A 20,254-nucleotide genomic window follows, 5' to 3' on the forward strand; every position below is an offset into this window, starting at 1 on the left:
AATAGAACGCCCATCTTACTAAATTTACCCCAATGTGTGTTCTGCTCAAGCATGAATGTGTGTCAAGATGTGTTTTTCATAGACTGTGCAGTAACAAGGCAGAAGGGGTATATCCGAAAATATACTGTGCCTGCGATAAAAAGTCATTAACAAACAATTGACGCCTACACCCACAAAAAAATTGTCTCATAATGTAGCTTTATGACCAAATTACTATCCAGTACTTGTGAATAGTACAGTACACTGTATAGCAAACATTAGGTGGTGCATTGTTGATAAACACACATTGGGGTACACTTACTATCATTCGCATTAATTCCAGATTACATTCTCAGCCATAAAATGCATCTCAGTAATTACGAAACACAAATCAGGGCAGAGTTTGCTTATATACGAATGAAACTCCTAGTAGAACACACATGTATAAATCAATACATCGTCGGCCAAACTCTGCAGGGTTTCGTCATACCAAACATAGAACACAGTAATTCACTTGGGATTCGTCTTTACAGTTGTACTGAAACACAACCACAAAAGGCCCAAATTCAACCAAAAATAGAACTTTCAAATAGAACATCTATGAATGGCATATACTGTATGACATGTGTGTGTACAAGTAAAAATCACTAAGAACCAATTATCATGCCTATAAAAGTGGAAAAATTACCAGCAGATGATCTCGGTCAATTTTAGCTGAAACATGGGGCTTAGATTGTAGTCTCAAACACATCAGATGCGACCAGGCGTGATTTTTGCAATATCACAAAAATAATCACTAATTGGGACCACAGTACGACAGCAATGCAACAGAATACTATTTCACTGAGTAGTGCTACACAATGCCCGCTGATCCTGATCTGGAGACTTTCACATAATAAATTGGCCACATTTTGAGAAATGCACAATCGTGCTGCATACACATTGTTGGCTGCAGTCGCATTAGATATGACAAAACAGGCATATGTTGATGGCGCAAAATCTACACAAAAAATGTTCAATGTATCCATTCAGCAAACGCTCAGATTGTTTGGAAAATGTATAAAACAACCAATGTGTAAAAACATAAAAAAATTATAAAGAATAACCAAGTGGTGAAAAAGCAGATAAAGTTTGTGGTTGTGGGCATACCCAAACTCACACTCACTTTTTATAGAGTTGTAAAGCCCATTAGAGTTTGTTTTGTTTTACTGGTGAGCTACTGTATGTTAAAATCTATCACCACCTTTTCATCTTTATGGGAACCCAATATGTAAGAGTAACTCACACACAAAATGGGCAAGGTAAACAGTTAGGGCCTTATTCTGGTTCACTCCTTCTGGCAAATTCCTTCTTAGATGGACAGATCCATGTGCACTGCAGGTGGGGCAGATGTTACTTGTGCAGAGAGAGTTAGATTTGGGTGGGGTTTTACTTCAAAGTGAGATCTACATTGCAATGTAAAAATAAAGCAGCCAGTATTTACCCTGCACAGAAACAAAATAACTCACCCAAATCCAATTCTCTCTGCACATTTAACATCTCCCCCCCTGCAGTGCACATGGGGGGTTATTCTAGTTCATTCTTTCTGACAAAATCCTTCTTAGATGGACAAAACCATGTGCACTGCGGGTGGGGCAGATGTAACTTGTGCAGAGATAATTAGATTTGGGTGGGGTTTTTCTTCAAAGTGAGATCTATATTGCAGTGTAAAATAAAGCAGTCAGTATTTTCCCTGCACAGAAACAAAATAACTCACCCAAATCTAATTCTATCTGCACATGTTACATCTGCCCCCCTGCAGTGCACATGGTTTTGTCCATCTAAGAAGGATTTTGTCAGAAAGAATGAACTAGAATAAACCCCATGGTTTTGTCCATCTAAGAAGGAATTTGCCAGAAAGAGTGAACCAGAATAAGGCCCATAGGCCCTTTTTCAGACCTGATCGCAGTACAAATTTGTTCTCAAAATGGGCAAAACCATGTGCACTACAGGTGGGGCAGAGTTAAATTTGGGTGGGGTATATTGAAACTGAGATCTAAATTTTAGTATAAAAATAATGCAGCAAGTATTTACCCTGCACAGAAACAAATTAACTCAAACAAATTTAACTCTCTCTATACATGTTACATCTGCCCCACCTGCAGTGCACATGGTTTTGCCCATTTTGAGAACAAATTTGTACTGCGATCAGATCTGAATAAGGGCCATAATGGGGTGTTTTTTGGTACTTGTTTCCTAGCACGGCCACAAAGATCTTGATCGTGGGCATCGTGAGGAAAAATCGGGGGCATGCCCGCGATTTTCCCATAGGGAACAATGTTAAATACCTCAATTTAGCCGCGATGCCCCCGATTTCCCATAGGAATCAATGTTAAATGGCTCAATTTACCCAAATCATCATAGGGAACAATGGGAAATGGGCCAGAAAACCAAAAAAACACAGCTGAACACTGAAATGTCCCCCCAAAAGTAGTTGACGCCACCCCACGATCAACGTGAACCCGAAGCGTGGCGAGCGCAGCGAGCCCGCGAGGGGCGGTGGTACGCGTCCTCCGACCTTTTCATACCCCCACTATCCACGTCGGCGTGGAGTTGAGAATAGAATAGTGTGGCGAGCGTAGCGAGCCACCGAGCCCGAAGCGTGGCGAGCGGACGCGGATACCTGTGAAGCCCGCGAAGGGACGCGTTTACCTGTGCAGGTATCTGCATCCCCGCGGGGCTCGCTGCGCTCGCCACGCTTCGGGCTCGGTGGCTCGCTGCACTCGCCACACTAATCTATTCTCAACTCCACGCCGACGTGGATAGTGGGGGTATGAAAAGGTCGGAGGACGCGTACCGCCGCCCCTCGCGGGCTCGCTGCGCTCGCCACGCTTCGGGTTGGCGTTGATCATGGGGTGGCGTAAACTACTTTTGGGGGGACATTTCACTGTTCAGGGGTGTTTTTTGGGTTTTCTGGCCCATTTACCATTGTTCCCTATGATGATTTGGGTCAATTGAGCCATTTAACATTGATTCCTATGGGAAATCGGGGGCATCTCGAGTAAATTGAGGCATTTAACATTGTTCCCTATGGGGAAATCGGGGGCATCGCGTCTGGACCATTTAAGCCTTTTTTAGCCGCATACGACGCGACCGACGCGATATTGACTTTTTTCAATGCATTTCAACGGGAAAATCGGGGGCATCGCGTCGGTCACGTCGTATACCACTAAAAATGACACCCGATGCCCGCGATTGTGGCCGTGCTAGGAAACAAGTACCTGTTTTTTTTTTTGGGGGGGGGGGGGGAATTGTGATAGGCATACCCTACTCACACTGATTTGCGTTTTTCCAAACTTATAGCAGTTTCTTTTCCAGATCCATATGCAGGCTGAGAGAAGTCCTGAAGAGGTGGTGGAACTAATTTCCCTGAAACTGCCCCACCCCCAATTGGGCAGAGCCTGGACCAATGCCAGGTTTTACGGCACGCTATGCAAACTTTAAGCATGCCCTACCTCCCATATTTAATTACGGACTGTGCCCCTCATTCACTTTGTCACTCATTAGTGCCCCTTATTTATGTCACGATAAACAGTAGTACTTCTGTTACACAATGCCCACAGTAGCAGTGCACCTTACACATAATTCCCAAAGTACAGTAGTACTGGTTATACACATAATGCAAACTTTAAAAATGCCCCTTAGACACTTAAAGCCCACAATTATGCCTCTTATACACATCTGCCTCTGTTAATATACTGTAGCATCTCTTAACCTAGAATGTCTGTGTGTGTGCGTGCGTGTACATGTGGTAGGGAATATAGATAGTAAGCTCCACTGGGGCAGGGATTGATGTGAATGTTCAAATATTGTCTGTAAAGCGCTGCGGAATATGTATGTGATACATATATATATATATATATATATATATATATATATATAATCCAGTAAGAAAGCCAACAGCGGCACTCGGAGGGATTGGTGAAAAATCAATCAGGCCTTTATTTCAATGCGGGTGTCCGACGTTTCGCGGTCCAACAGCACCCCTTTTTCAAGGGCGCTGTTGGACCCTGAAATGTCGGACACCCACATTGAAATAAATGCCTCATTGATTTTTCACCAATCCCTCTGAGTGCCGCTGTTTGCTTTCTTACTGGATTATCATTTTGTTCCTGAGGGCACCGAGGCAGCTGAGTACAGGGGAGAGTGCCAGACCGCAAGAGACCGCAAAACCCAATATATATATATATATATATATATATATATATATATATATATATATATATATAAATATAAATTTAATAAAAAATAACCCAAAATATACAGACAGGCAGTGTTAGTCTGTTTAGTGGCTGTGCGTTATCATGTATTTCAGAGGACAATGATCAGAATAAAAACTCCATCCAAATGTGCATAGTTTGTACTGTACTTGCAGAAAAGTGTCTGAATAATGTTAATACTGTGTAGGCCATTTTGTCTGTACCGTACTGTTATCAGCAATAGTCCTTATTATGGTATACAGTACAGTGGTGGTTTAAGACAGGAGAGGGCCTGGGTGCAGCTTCCATGCTCGCCCTCTCCTCTCTAGCAGTGTAGGAATTTCAGGGTTTGTGCCAGAGTCTACTGTCTCCCCCACCCTCTACTCTGTAAGCTTCTTGGAGCAGGGTCCTTTCCCCCTCTGTTTTCACAGCCCTTGACTCTTGCACACTCCCCATTACAGCTCTCCCATACTCATCCCTACTCACTTTTAATCAATTATCTCTTCCTACAATAACCTACACCCGGACAACTACTTTGCTGCATCTCAGCTGTATTGTGTACTGAGAATTGTGCTGCTAATTGTTACCTGTGCACTGTTTTAGTTTTCCTGTTACTGTTATTATACCTATCAACTGTCCTGATTTTTGTGGGACAGTCCTGTTTTTTGGGATGGTCTCAAATCCCTGGGGCAGGCAGTCCCCCGCAGTGGGGGGGGGGCACTTGTCACCCCTTTTGTATAGGCCATGGCCCCTTACCGGGAGCATGCTGTCCCGCTGCCCTGCTTCTGAAAGTTGTAAAGTATGCTGTTATGTTTAGGTCTGTGTACCCTTTATTGTTCAAAAATGTGCCCTATATACGGTGCTGCAAACCACTTGTGGCACCTTATAAATAAAATGTAATAATAATACTACTGCACATGAGCGGATCATTGGGAACATTGTTATTAATCCAATTTTGCATATTTACAAAAGAAAGAAGAAATAAGTGCCCTCCACCACCCAGAGTGGCCCACGGTATCCTGCTAACAAATGTGACCCAACATCGCAATGGAGACACAGTACATTATGAATGTGAGGATAACTACAAGATGATTGGCTCTGAACAAATTCAATGTGGGAATGGTCACTGGACAACTCCCCCCAGTTGTGTAGGTGAGTAAAATACAGTTATCTGTTATTAATTTAGATACAAAATCAGTAATCTCTTTTGACAAGGACAAATTCAATCTGAGAGTCAGTTTTTTTATCCAAGTATATAATGGGTTAAATAAAAAAAATTTTGTGAAAGCAAATTCTCCACAATGTCAATACTGATTGTGAATCTGGTGTAATTCGATAGGGTGTGTGATGTGGATGTGCAATAAGATCGCAATATTTGCTAAGCAGTCAGCAGAGGCGTAACTAGAACTTTGTGGGCCCCATAGCAAAATTTATAATGGGGCCCCCCCCAACTCAGGTCTCTACCAGTGCGCATCCTGCCGTGTGTGGCCACCATTAGCGTGAACAGTAAAAATGTGCCCCTCCAATAGATATTTTCTAAAATAAAGAATGGACACATTCTATAAAAAAAGTGTGTGGCCTCGCTTCAAAGGGTAATGCCCCTCACAAATTATGCGGCACACCGCAAAGCCCATTACACGTTATGGGACACACCGCAAAGCCCATTACACATTATGGGACACACCGCAAAGCCCGTTACACAATATGGGACACACCGCAAAGCCCGTTGCACAATATGGGACACACCGCAAAGCCCATTACACATTAAGCGACACACCGCAAAGCCCGTTGCACAATATGGGACACACCGCAAAGCCCATTACACATTAAGCGACACACCGCAAAGCCCATTACACATTAAGCGACACACCGCAAAGCCCATTACACATTATGCCACACACCGCAAAGCCCATTACACATTATGCCACACACCGCAAAGCCCATTACACATTATGCCACACACCGCAAAGCCCATTACACATTATGCCACACACCGCAAAGCCCATTACACATTATGCCACACACCGCAAAGCCCATTACACATTATGGGACACACCGCAAAGCCCATTACACATTATGGGACACACCGCAAAGCCCATTACACATTATGGGACACACCGCAAAGCCCATTACACATTATGGGACACACCGCAAAGCCCATTACACATTATGGGACACACCGCAAAGCCCATTACACATTATGGGACGCACCGCAAAGCCCATTACACATTATGGGACGCACCGCAAAGCCCATTACACATTATGGGACACACCGCAAAGCCCATTACACATTATGGGACACACCGCAAAGCCCATTACACATTATGGGACGCACCGCAAAGCCCATTACACATTATGGGACACACCGCAAAGCCCATTACACATTATGGGACACACCGCAAAGCCCATTACACATTATGGGACACACCGCAAAGCCCATTACACATTATGGGACACACCGCAAAGCCCATTACACATTATGGGACACACCGCAAAGCCCATTACACATTATGGGACGCACCGCAAAGCCCATTACACATTATGGGACGCACCGCAAAGCCCATTACACATTATGGGACGCACCGCAAAGCCCATTACACATTATGGGACGCACCGCAAAGCCCATTACACATTAAGGGGCACACAGCAAAGCCCATTACACATTATGGGACGCACCGCAAAGCCCATTACACATTATGGGACGCACCGCAAAGCCCATTACACATTATGGGACGCACCGCAAAGCCCATTACACATTAAGGGGCACACAGCAAAGCCCATTACACATTAAGGGACACACAGCAAAGCCCATTACACATTAGGCAACAATTACAAACTCACCGCATAAATTTTTTTCTGTCCCACGCTGCTCCTCAGGCACCGTGGCTCCTCTCTGCTTCACAGGTATGAGAGGCCTGTACACCAGCATGTGGGAGCATAGGGGTCCATTTAATAATGCAACAGCAGCAGGAGTGGGGGGCAGCTGTGCGTGCTGCTGCAGGGCCACCATCAGGAGGAGGACAAATGGGAGTGGTGTCTCATGCCCAAAGACCCCCAGGCGGCACAGCAGGAGATTGGTGACCCAGATATAAAGCTCCTGAGCTTCAGGAGACCAGTGCTACTTCCCCCCCTAGGACTGTCTGTCTCTGCTCTGATTGGTGGTCTGAGTCTGGCTGGCAGCCAAACTTTGTAGAACCAGCGCAGCAGCATTTTGAATGTGCCGCTCTCTTGAAATAAATCACAGCTCACGTACAGGCAGCCAATCAGGATGAGCAACTGCCAATCTGTGAGCAGTGATTAGTTCACTCACTGACAGGAGCAAATTCAAACTGCTGCTGCGATGTCTACACAAGTTTGGCTGCCAGCCAGACAGTCCCCGATCTGCTTGTCAGAGTAGAGAAAGACAGTACTGTGGGAGAAAGTAGCAGCAGTCTCCTGAAGCTCAGGAGCTTTGTGTCTGCCTCCATGGTTTCCTAGTGGGGACTGGAGCATGAGGGGAGTGAGGGTTGTAGGCGGCGGGGAGGGTAGGGTATCGGTGGCAGCCGGTGGGGTCGTGGTGAGTGGCTGTGCCTCTCTGTGGACACAGCCACCACCGCACATTACTGGATTCATCCCTCGGCTGCCCATCAACGTCAGTAGTACTGAGTACCACTGACGTGCCTGCGCTAGGCAGGCAGTCCCTCCTCCCTCACAGTCTCAAGTTCCGGACTAGCTCCCCCGCCCATCCCCCCGCCCGGCTCCTTACTCTGCTCTCTCTCCCCTCTTGCGAGCAGCTCGAGCCTCAACATAATACAGGCAGCCGCGGCTCCCTAAAAAAATAAAAAACCTAAGCAGTGCACGGTGCAGGGGAGTGCTTGCTGTCCAGCGGGCCCCCCCAGCTGCCGGGCCCCATAGCAGCTGCACCCCCTGCACCCACGGTAGTTCCGCCACTGGCAGTCAGGTTATTGAGGAATAACACATTAAGGTCGTGATTTTTCCCCCGTAGAAAAAGCATGGGGGGGGGGGGGGATGTAAGGGCTTTGTTGTAAAATGCAGCAAAAATTGCAGCAAAGCTCTTGACAATTTTTGTCTGCCCTTAACTTAGCTGATATAGTGGATTTGGTACTTGTTTCCTAGCACGGCCACACCGATTTACATCGGGGTGGTCGTGTCGGAAAAATCGGGTCGATTGTGATGCGATCGACGCGACCGACCGATTTTTGACCCGATTTTTTTTTTTAATGAAATGTAAATCGGGTCCCTGGGACCCGATTTTACATTGGATTCAATGTAAAATATTCCCAACCCCCCCAAATTTAACGGCGTACACCCCACCCCACGATAGACGCCAACCCGAAGCGTGGCGAGCGCAGCGAGCGCAGCGAGCCCGCGAGGGGCGGCGGTGCGCGTCCTACGACCTTTTCATTCCCCTACTATCCACGTCGGCGTGGAGTTGAGAATAGAATAGTGTGGCGAGCGCAGCGAGCCACCGTGCCCGAAGCGTGGCGAGCGCAGCGAGCCCCGCGAGGGGACGCGTATACCTGTGAAGTTATACGCGTCCCCTCGCGGGGCTCGCTGCGCTCGCCACGCTTCGGACTTGGTGGCTCGCTGCGCTCGCCACACTATTCTATTCTCAACTCCACGCCGACGTGGATAGTAGGGGAATGAAAAGGTCGGAGGACGCGCACCGCCGCCCCTCGCGGGCTCGCTGCGCTCGCCACGCTTCGGGTTGGCGTTTATCGTGGGGTGACGACGGGGACATCTATAATGTGAAATGGGTCATATTGGCCCATTTCACATTTTTCACATTTTCTCACTATTTCAATGTTAAAAAATATTTTAACACTAGGTGATTCATCGCGCCCTACGGGCGCTCTTCACACCGTCGTAAGGGGCTGCGCCCCCTTAATTTGTGAACGTTTGTATATGAGAAATATGGTTAGAATTGTATGAAAGATGCCCTGTATTGCAACTTAGGTGTCCGCGAATCGCGGGAGGGGGGGTCGCGGAGGGTGCCGCGAATTGCAGGAGGGGGGGTCGCGGGGGGTGCCGTGAATTGCAGGAGGGGGGGTTGTGGGGGGGTGGATGCTGCGAATCGCGGGAGGGGAGGGATTGCAGAGAATCGCGGGAGGGGGGTCGCGGGGTGGGTTGCCGCAAATCGCGGGAGGGGGGTTACGGGGGCGGGGGTTGCGGCGAATCATGGTAGGGGGGGTCGCGGGGGGTGTGCCGTGAATCACGGGAGGGGGGGTCACGGGGTGGGGTGCTGAGAATCGCGGGGGGTTTTTGTGTGCCGTGAATCGCGGGAGTGGGGGTTGCGGGGGGGGGTGGGGGGGGTGTGACGCGAATCGCCACAAGAAAAAATCAACACAGAAAGGTCAACACATGTAAATGTTGACATAAGTGTGGCACTTCATTGGTGTCCATGTCGACACATGAGAATGAATATGAAAACATTCAAAAAATGAAAAAAAAAACTTCAAAAACTCATGTCAACCTTTTTCATTGTCGACCATAGCCATGTCAGTGTTTTCCATGTGCAATTTAATTCTGGAGCTGCCGCGAATCGTGGGGGGTGCCGCGAATTGCGGGAGGGCGGGTCGCGGGGGTGGGTGCCGCGAATCGCGGGAGGGGGGGTTACGGGTCGGGGGTTGCGGCGTATCATGGGAGGGGGGGTCGCAGGGGTGTGCCATGAATCACGGGAGGGGGGGTCACGGGGTGGGGTGCCGAGAATCGCGGGGGAGGTGTGTGTGTGTGTGCCGTGAATCGCGGGAGTGGGGGTTGTGGGGGGGGGGGTGTGACGCAAATCGCCACAAGAAAAAATCAACACAGAAAGGTCAACACATGTAAATGTTGACATAAGTGTGGCACTTCATTGATGTCCATGTTGACACATGAGAATGAATATGAAAACATTCAAAAAATGAAAAAAAAAAACTTCAAAAACTCATGTCAACCTTTTTCATTGTCGACCATAGCCATGTCAGTGTTTTCCATGTGCAATTTAATTCTGGAGCTGCCGCGAATCACGGGGGGTGCCGCGAATTGCGGGAGGGGGGGGTCGCGGAGTTGGGTGCCGCGAATCGCGGGAGGGTGGGGTTCACAGGGGTTCCGGTGGGGGGTTGCCGCGAATTGCGGGAGGTGGGGGGTTACGGGGGGTGCCGCGAATCGCGGGAGGGGGGGTTGCGGGGGGGTGTGACGCGAATCGCCACAAGAAAAAATCAACACAGAAAGGTCAACACATGTAAATGTTGACATAAGTGTGCCACTTCATTGGTGTCCATGTTGACACATGACTATGAATATGAAAACATTCAAAAAATGAAATAAATCTTCAAAAACTCATGTCAACCTTTTTCATTGTCGACCATAGCCGTGCCAGTGTTTTGCATGTGCCATTTAATCCTGGGGCTGCCGCGATTTGCGGGAGGGGGGGGGGTTGCGGGGGGTGGGTGCCGCGAATCGCGGGAGAGCGGGGTTCATGGGGGTTCCGGTGGGGGGTTGCCGCGAATTGCGGGAGGGGGGGTGCCGCGAATCGCCGGAGGGGGGGTTGCGGGGGGTGTGACGCGAATCGCCACAAGAAAAAAATCAACACAGAAAGGTCAACACATGTAAATGTTGACATAAGTGTGCCACTTCATTGGTGTCCATGTCGACACATGACAATGAATATGAAAAAATTAAAAATAAATCTTCAAAAACTCATGTCAACCTTTTTCATTGTCGACCATAGCCATGTCAGTGTTTTGCATGTGCCATTTAATCCTGGGGCTGCTGCGAATTGCGGGGGGGGTGCCGCGAATCGTGGGAGGGGGGTCGTAGGGGGGGTGCCGCCAATCGTGCAAGGGGGGGTCGCTGGGGGGTTCTTTTTGCCGCGAATCGCGGGAGGGAGGTCGCAGGGGGGGGTGTTTTTTCCGCGAATCGGGGGGGGTCACGGGGGAGGGTTTGCCGCGATTCGCGGGAGGGGGGGGTCGCGGGGTGGTGGTTATGCCGCGAATTGCGGGAGGGGTCGTGGGGGGGTTCTTTTTGCAGCGAATCGCGGGAGGGGGGGTCGCGGGGGTGTTTTTGCTGCGAATCGCGGTAGGGGGGGTCGCGGGGGAGCGGGTGTTTTTGCCGCGAATCGCGGGAGGGGGGGGGCACGCAGGGGGGGGAGGTTTTGCCGCAAATCGCGGGAGGGGGGCGCTCACCTGGTGGCTGTGGAGTAGCAGTGCTGGGCAACATGGGAAGGCAGTGGGTGTCTGGCACTGTCTGTGGGCTCACTGGGCTGCTTCTCTGTCACATACCTCCCAACATGACCCTTTCCAGGAGGGACACAATACTCTGTTTCTAGACTTCCCCTTAATGTATGATTGCCATCACCTGTTTCAAACAGGTTAATTTCTCAGAAAGGTGTTCAGCACAGATGAAGGCAATCACACATTAAGAGGAAAGTCCAGGAACAGAGCGTTATAGACACAGACACCCACTTTGAGTGACAGATGTAGCCAAATATATAGGAGATTGAAGCCTATGGAAAAATCGGGGGCATCGCGTCGGGACCAATGTTAATGGTCCCGACCGACGCGATGCCCCCGATATTTTACCTTTCCCGACACGATTTCAATGTTAAAATATTTTTTAACATTGAAGCCTATGGAAATATCGGGGGCATCGCGTCGGTCGCGTCGGGACCAATGTTAATGGTCCCGACCGACGCGATGCCCCCGATCTTGTGTCCTAGCCGGCAAAATGGACCTGATTTCAAAGGAAATCGGGTCCATCGTATGGATCGTGTACCTTAACTTAAAGGTACACGATCGATACGATTGTGGCCGTGCTAGGAAACAAGTACCGTGGATTTTTAATGCATTTTTATGATACAGTTCATTTTAGGCATACAGTAATCTGTCGGTATACAGTAAACTTTAGGTACATGCATTGTGAAACACCACTATTTTTTGGGGCTGTGGCTGAATAGTAATGTTTATTTTGCATACAAAGCTGGATGCGGTGGTCGATGTAAGAACAGTGTGAACAGATGCAGAGCTTTAAACATTATTCTAGTTCACTCTTTCTGAGGAAATCCTTATTAGATGGACAAAACCATGTGCACTGCAGGTGGGGCAGATGTAATGTGTGCAGAGACAATTACATTTGGGTGGGGTTTTACTTCAAAGTGAGATCTATATTGCAGTGTAAAAATAAAGCATCCAGTATTTTCCCTGCACAGAAACAAAATAACTCAATCAAATCTAATTCTCTCTGCACATTTTACATCTGCCCCCCTGCAGTGCACATGATTGTGTCCATCTAAGAAGGATTTTGTCAGAAAGAGTGAACTAGAATAAGGCCCTTTGTGAGGCAATGGAGCCTTCTGCATCCCGGGCACTTGCTCCCAAGGGGGCACCACTCCTGCGAGTTAAAATCAGTGGTACTTGTTTCCTAGCACGGCGCCCACGATATTAAGTTGTATGGCATTGCATGCCATATGCCCGCATGCGATGCGATGCGATTTTAAATTGTATAAGCCCCTATATGATTTTTAATTGTATAAGCACCCTAATGGGTGCTTACAATGTTAAATGCACCCCCACTATCAACGCCAACCCGAAGCGTGGAGAGCGCAGCAAGCCCGTGAGGGGCGGCGGTACGCATCCTCCGACCTTTTCATAGCCCCACTATCCACGTCGGCATGGAGTTGATTTTATATAGTGTGGCGAGCACAGTGAGCCACCGAGCCCGAAGCGTGGCGAGCGCAGCGATCTAAAATCAATGGATCTAAAATCAACTCCACGCCGATGTGGATAGTGGGGGTATGAAAAGGTCGGAGGACGCGTAACGCCGCCGCTTGCCATGCTTTGGGTTGGCATTGATAGTGGGGGTGGCGTGGGGGTGCTTTTAACATTGTAAGCACCCATTACGGTGCTTATACAAGTAATTATCTTATAGGGGGCACATTTAACATTGAAAACATCCATTAGGGTGCTTATACAATTTTAAATCGTATACCATTGTACAGTATATGGCATACAATGGCATACAATGCGATGGTATACAATTTAAAATTGTATAACATCGGCTGCCATCGCGTAACATTGCATCGCATACCATCGTATGCCTTATGGTATGTGATGCGATGGGCGCCGTGCTAGGAAACAAGTACCAAATCAGTTCATTGAAAGCCATCGATATCATGTCTTAGGCTGAGTTTTTGAAATATATATGTGTTCTCTCTCTGTTTATGTTGATAGATACATAGATAGCTAGAGTTATATATATATATATATATATATAATATAAAGGGATGGGGGGCACCAATATATATCTTGCCTCAGGGCAACTACTAGGAACTTATGCCACTGTGTGGGAGTCACAACATGCAACTGTTAGCCGTCCTTTTGTACACTTCTAGTGTCTGTCACTGTGTCAGTAAATCAGAACACCCAATCATTGCTCATCCATTGACATGTTTCACAGCCTATAGCCTGCTCAGTGGCTTCTATGGATGTGTATCTGCATTTGTGAATGTACCTGCATTTACTGACATACCTGTGGCACTCCCATAACATGTCTTTGATCAGCTCTTTTTCCCCAAAAAACTCTGAGCCACACCCTAGTCACTGCTAAGGACTGCTAATGGGAATGGGCTGTTGGCAGTGGCACTACAGCAAGCAATTCCCATACGCAAAAGTAGAATCTGATAGGTTACTAGGGGCAACCTCATCACTTCTAAAACTCCACACTATATTAAATATACCCCTTAATGTTAGTCTGTCAAATATTCAGTGAAGCCTGTATAGCTGTACAACTTTACTGCTCTCTGATTAGCTTTGTAGCCATAAAAAAATTAGGCAGAAAATAATATATTCCAATTGATATTAGTATTCCTCCTTGCACAAAGTTTCATTCACCATATACAGTTTAGCTTCTTTACGTCACAAAAAATTACTGGTGATATTATATATTGATAATGTAACTGGGGAGGCCAATCCCAGGCCAATTCTTTAAGTCTAGGATTGAAAAACAATCAATTCCCTGATTGTCCTCTTGATGACACGATGCAGTACTCCAGCGGGTGGGCGTTGTGGAGGGGGCAGGCCGGAGTGTTGCTGAACAGATTGACCTCTAACATCACGCTGTGCAGCCACACAATATTCTTGTTGGGCAGCGCCTGACCCAACCATTGCTGGCGCTCAGCTCTGCCAAGCAGAAAGCTATGAAATGCACATATACACATTTCGGTCCCAAAGTTGGATTGCAATCTCAAAACTGGCCTAAATCCTGGGACTTGCATCCCTAATTATAACTTAGCAACTGCGTCCACCTCTAACATTAGGCCAATATTACATGAAGGAACAATATGAAATGTCAGAGTCATGGATGTGTTGTGAGGGTGAATACAAAGCTCCATATAATTCATAGTCATGTATACAGGGAAAGGAAGCTTGTTTCTGATGGACCTCTCTCATGGGGCTAGTTCTAAAGCAGGTACTAATGGTGAATGTTGTGGCTACCAGCATAAAATCATTGGGTGGTATGGGTCTCCACTTGTGCACGCAATCAATCCACAACGTTTATTGAACAGATACTTGCATAAAGTCATAGAACAGATATTAGCATAAAGTCATATAACAAACTTTAGGGGCTGCAACTACAGACACATTTGCAACTCAGAATCAGTCCCACTGTGAGGAAACACTGACAAATGCAAGATAGATACATTTCGGTAGATATCAGCAGTGCTTTATCCCATATATATATATATATATATATATATAAATATATATATATATATATATATATATATATATATATACCGGTGTGTGTGTGTGTGTGTGTGTGTGTGTATATATATATATATATATATATATATATATATATTTTTTTTTTTTTTTTTTTGAGAAAACAGTTGTGCGGGTGGCGCTAATGTTTTTTACAAACCCAAATGAGTCCAGCTATAAATGCCTTGTTTAAAAAAGGCAAACAGTATCACCAAAGTCCAAAGATATAGACGGCAGCTCCCTCAATGGACAAAGCCAACATCCAGGTCCAGGAAGTATGAGATATCTACAAAATATCAGGGACGTGCGGTGAGGTAAATGGCTCAAGAGTCCCTGGCAAGTACCAAAGCCAGATATGCACACAATATATGAGCCATGGGGTACATGCCGGCATTATACACATGTGCAGCAGTATACACTGCTGGAGATTCGCTGAGTTCTCATAAGAGATGTGCAGAAAAGGTAGCCAGGTGAGGCACTGCCTCACCTGCCATAGGCCCTTATTCTGATCGGTGCGGCCCGATCAGAATATGCGGCCGCAACCGTGCAGGCGAATCCCCGCCTTCCATACGGATCGCCACCTGCCGTCCGTATGCGGATATGTGGCGATCCGCATGAAATTGTACGGGGATACGCCTCCTCCATGGTGGGAGCAGCCCCTGCATTCGATGGTCGCCGAACATCGAATGCAGGGCCGCACGCTCCACCAGGTCCCGCAACACAAGACCACACGGACACTTGTCCGTGTGAAATCATGTATGGGGGCGGGCAGCTGACATCCGGCGATGTCAGATGCCCGCCCCGTACCCACGCGTCACGGCCTCATTACCATGCATACGCCCCACGTTTGCATGGGAACGCCCATGAAACGGGGGGCGTATGCATAGGGTAATGAGGCTAAGTAGCCCCTCTACGCCCCCTGTGCGGCGTATAAAGAATCCGTGCGGCGAAATCGGCTGCACATGCGCAGAGTGACCTCTGCACATGCGCAGACGATCAACATCGGCGGTCCGTCCGCATGCGGGAATTTCCGCACCGATCAGAATAAGGGCCATAGTCTTTTTACTTCAGAGTTTTGACTATAAAAATGATAGAAATATAGAATAATAAAAATAATTTTTTTTTAATAAATTGTTAGTATTTTTGACCTACTTTATCAATTCAAAATGCCGGCATACACGCTAGTATTACAGGAAAGGCTGTGCCTCACCTGCCTCACCCCACCGCAAAATATAAAGAGTAGAGGGGCGCTCCATGGTGCATGTAAATGATATATTTGTTTGGAGAAATAAAACTCCTACGAGACAAGTAAAAGCAGATGCTCGTACCGATATAAAAGACACTGTGGGCTGGTTACCACAAGATATACTGTAGATATAAAATACCACAGCAATCTGCTCCAACCACCGCTCCACAGACATCCGATTCACAGGAACAACAGGCACTGGTTTGCGCTGGCCAGACTTGGAAGCCGGGGGTGGGGGAAACGCAGGCAGGAGACAGCGCCGGGACACAGTCAGTACGGGTATCACTGACCACGGTCTAACGCGTTTCGGCAGAGACTTCGTCAGAGGACGTGGTTCAGTGACTACCCGAAGATGATTTAACACACCGTTCCACCAATCGGAGTCTCCTTGGTGCCGATGATGTCATCGGATACTGAGTGAGATGAAGACTGAGGGTAATTAAAAAATCACTAATGTCCACACTATGTGTATAATTGCAATGACTATTAGGTCAAATGCTAAGGGTATATATTGTAGTCAGTATAGAAATTAAAGTAAAAGATACCAGCAATATAATTCCCGTATCGGGCCAAACAATATAACAACTATGTTTGCAATTATCGATAGTGTTATATTATCTTCATCGCACTCAGTATCTGATGACATCATCGGCACCAAGGAGACTCCAATTGGTGGAACTGTGTGTTAAATCATCTTCGGGTAGTCACTGAACCACGCCCTCTGACGAAACGCGTTAGACCGTGGTCAGTGATACCCGTACTGACTGTGTCCCGGCGCTGTCTCCTGTCTGCGTTTCCCCCACCCTCGGCTTCCAAGTCCGGCCAGCGCAAACCAGCGCCTGTTGTTCCTGTGAATCGGATGTCTGTAGAGCGGCGGTTGGAGCAGGTTGCTGTGGTATTTTATATCTATATCTTGTGGTAACCAGCCCACAATGTCTTTTATATTGGTACAAGCATCTGCTTTTACTTGTCTCGTAGGAGTGTTATTTCTCCCAAAAAATATATAATTTACATGCACCATGGAGCGCCCCTCTACTCTTTATATTTTATATATATATATATATATATATATATATATATATATATATATATATATATATATATGCCCTGCACATGGCATTTTAGAATTCCATAGCTGCCAAGACATTCTGCAGGGGGTGATAACTTTGGGGGAATGGTCAATATTGGGGGCATGGCCATGCCTTCACTATCGATGGGGAACATTGCTCTGCTTCCTGGTAGACCCAGTTCCTGCCAGAACCTACAGAAAGGCTTGGTAATCTGTACATATTCCACCACCATTTCTGTACCCCTGAACAATCATCAGCACTACAAATGCATAGGAGTATACAAAGTCCAAAGAATGAAATCGACTAAAATGAGCCTACAGTATTTGTGTATTTAATGTTTCTCCTTTGGTTTTGACAGAACTAAAGGAAAAGATAAAATGTGATAAGCCGCCACAGGTGGATAATGGAGAAGCAGTTATGACTCTGGAGGTTTACCAAAGTGGTGACGCTGTTCATTACAAGTGTGCTGAAGGATATAAAATACAGGGATCGCATAAAAGCATCTGCAAAAAGGGTAAATGGACAGAGGTTCCTAAATGTAATGGTAAGTAATCTATGTCTTTATGGGTAAATCAACATGGGCCTGATTCAGGTTCACTTACTAAGCAGCATACATTCGCTGTATGGGCCTGATTCAGGCCCTGTGTTACTTTCTTAAAAGGTGTTTTCTTTTTCTATTGAGGTAGTAAGTAAAAAAAAAAGTATGGCTCGTATTAAGTTGAGAAGAAAATATCGGTATGTTTCTGTATACAGTTACTGATTGCCTGAAAATCGTTGTTGAGGTTAGAAAAATATAAAACCTCCAGCTACAGACACACAATATAGAAGGATGCACTGTAGAAAACAAAGTACATCTTCTGGGTGCAGGCCCTAATTCACTATGGATCGCTTATGCAATCCGCAGCGCAGTTTGCCGAGTCAGGAGACTGTGCGCACATACACTACCAGCTCTGCGCATCTGGTTGACAGGCAGAGAGGGACGGGGGTGGGTGGCATTCTGGAAACAGGCAGCTTATCATATGTGATCGCTTGTGTGCCCTCAGTAGGGTGAAGCGTGCAGCCATGTTTGTACCTTAGAATCAGTTTTGTTTAAGGACTTAATAGTCCATGTCAGTTATTTTTTTTCTTTTAATTTTAGCTCCTTCAGTTAGAGATGACTGTGGAACCGCACCAGTAATAAGTAATGCTGAGCTTATATCCGATACCCCATTGACTTCATATATAAGTGGCTCCTCCGTGAAGTACAGCTGTCACAGTTACCATTTAATGGAGGGATCACAAACTGTACACTGTATACGTGGGATGTGGTCTGATCAGCCTAAATGTTTACGTAAGTATAGATTGTATGCAGTGTACTTGTGTACTTATGTACAATGAGCATTAGTAATGAGCATCAATTATAGGAAGAATGCATTGGATGCTGATGAAAAACAATTTAGCAAATAAGCTCATTATAAAATAAACATATTAAAGAATGACAACTATGCTTCAGTGTTTTAAGGATAGACATGCTTATTATTGTTTGAACATTAAAATTCATACCTACAATATAAGATACTCTTTTCTCACTCCTACTAATCAGTTCTTATTTTTAGACCACATCGTTGTGACATTGGGCATGATTAGGAAATGTGAGGTATTTCACATCCACAGGGAAACGGTTGTGCAAACATGAGCAGGAGACACTGTACCCCAGGGCCCCCTCTCCCTAGGCATGAATCCAAAACTGTTATTTGAAGTAGCCAGGACAAATGGAACACCAAAATTAGGGGGCATGCCTTCGTGGCCTGTGGGTGCTTCTCCTGAGACCGTTTGAGGAGGCATGAATTGGACAGTTCTGTGTGAGCTACTGACCATGCCCCGTGGCCCTCTCTTTAGTGAATCGATATGCACACGGTGTCTATTCCCAGCTGTGACTACCTACCGTCGACAGCTGTGGGTGCTATGTATAAGCAGTGCACCTAGTGTTGGCAGCACTTCTAGTGTCAGCAACCTTGGGTGTTATGTATAAGCAGTGCTACTACTCTTGGCATTTTGTGTGTAAGTGGCACTACTACTGTGCCCATTATGTGTAAGCGGCACTACTACTGTGCCCATTATGTGTGTACGGGGTGGTACTATTGTGGGCATTATGTGTGTAAGGGGCACTACTACTGTGCGCATTTAAATGTATAAGTAGCGCTACTTTTGTGGGCATTATGTTTAAGTGGCATCACTATGTAGTGTAATGTGAATAAGGGGTACTATGTGCTGTGTAATGTGAATAAGATTATGCTACTGTGTGGTGTAATTTGAAATGAGGGTACTATTGTTTGGCCACGCCACTTTCTTGAGCAAGGCGCAGTGGCATGAGCTTGCTCCGGGTGCCATTGATCCACCGTACACCTCTGATTACAGGTGGGGTAAAATCCTCTCTACCTGGAGTTCCCTCTTATGATTGCAATACTTGTATTACCAATTAAATGGTACAACACAAGTGACGCCAACTACATATTAAGAGGGTGGTCCAAGTATAGAAGGATTTCTCTGTAGGAAAAAGGTGGATCCTGATATGTGATCTAGGTGCTGCATTACTTTTGCAATGGTTGTAGCCCTCTGCCAGCCTGCATAGGCCGAAGTTTACTCCAGCTGGCCAATTAGAACAGGTCAACTGGGTCCAGGAACTCTGGTTCCTTGGTTTGGCATGCCCAGGCACCATGCCCCATGACACACCACCACTTTGTGAATTTTCTAGACTATTGAGCTGCTAATGTTAGGGAAGAGCGAATACTTTTCAGGTATCTATTAAATGCATTTTTATGTGGTGGACTGGGAAGTTATTGCATAGTACTTCCCACTGTCATCAATAAAGCATGCAACTCCACACCATGTACACAAAAGGTGGAAGCAAAAAAAAAACAACTATGCACCTTATAATCAGGAATCTGCATGCGATGAAGTACCGGCGCTGAACTTTAAATCATGCCCCTTGGCATAACTAAATTG

The 20,254-nt window shown here is 46.5% G+C and overlaps 1 protein-coding gene across 1 annotated transcript in view; it reads left to right on the forward strand.

The window, feature by feature from the left end:
• LOC146026290 (coagulation factor XIII B chain-like) overlaps positions 1-20,254 on the forward strand; it is a 61,254-nt gene that overhangs the window by 31,854 nt on the left and 9,146 nt on the right. The window contains exons 6-8 of the mRNA XM_083156819.1: positions 5,190-5,369; positions 17,628-17,813; positions 18,408-18,599. Of these exons, the coding sequence (XP_083012945.1) occupies positions 5,190-5,369; positions 17,628-17,813; positions 18,408-18,599 (558 nt within the window). The remainder of the gene's footprint in view (positions 1-5,189; positions 5,370-17,627; positions 17,814-18,407; positions 18,600-20,254) is intronic.

Source organism: Crinia signifera, chromosome 8 (assembly GCF_055691185.1).
Source record: "Crinia signifera chromosome 8, ASM5569118v1, whole genome shotgun sequence".
Taxonomy (NCBI): Eukaryota; Metazoa; Chordata; class Amphibia; order Anura; family Myobatrachidae; genus Crinia; species Crinia signifera.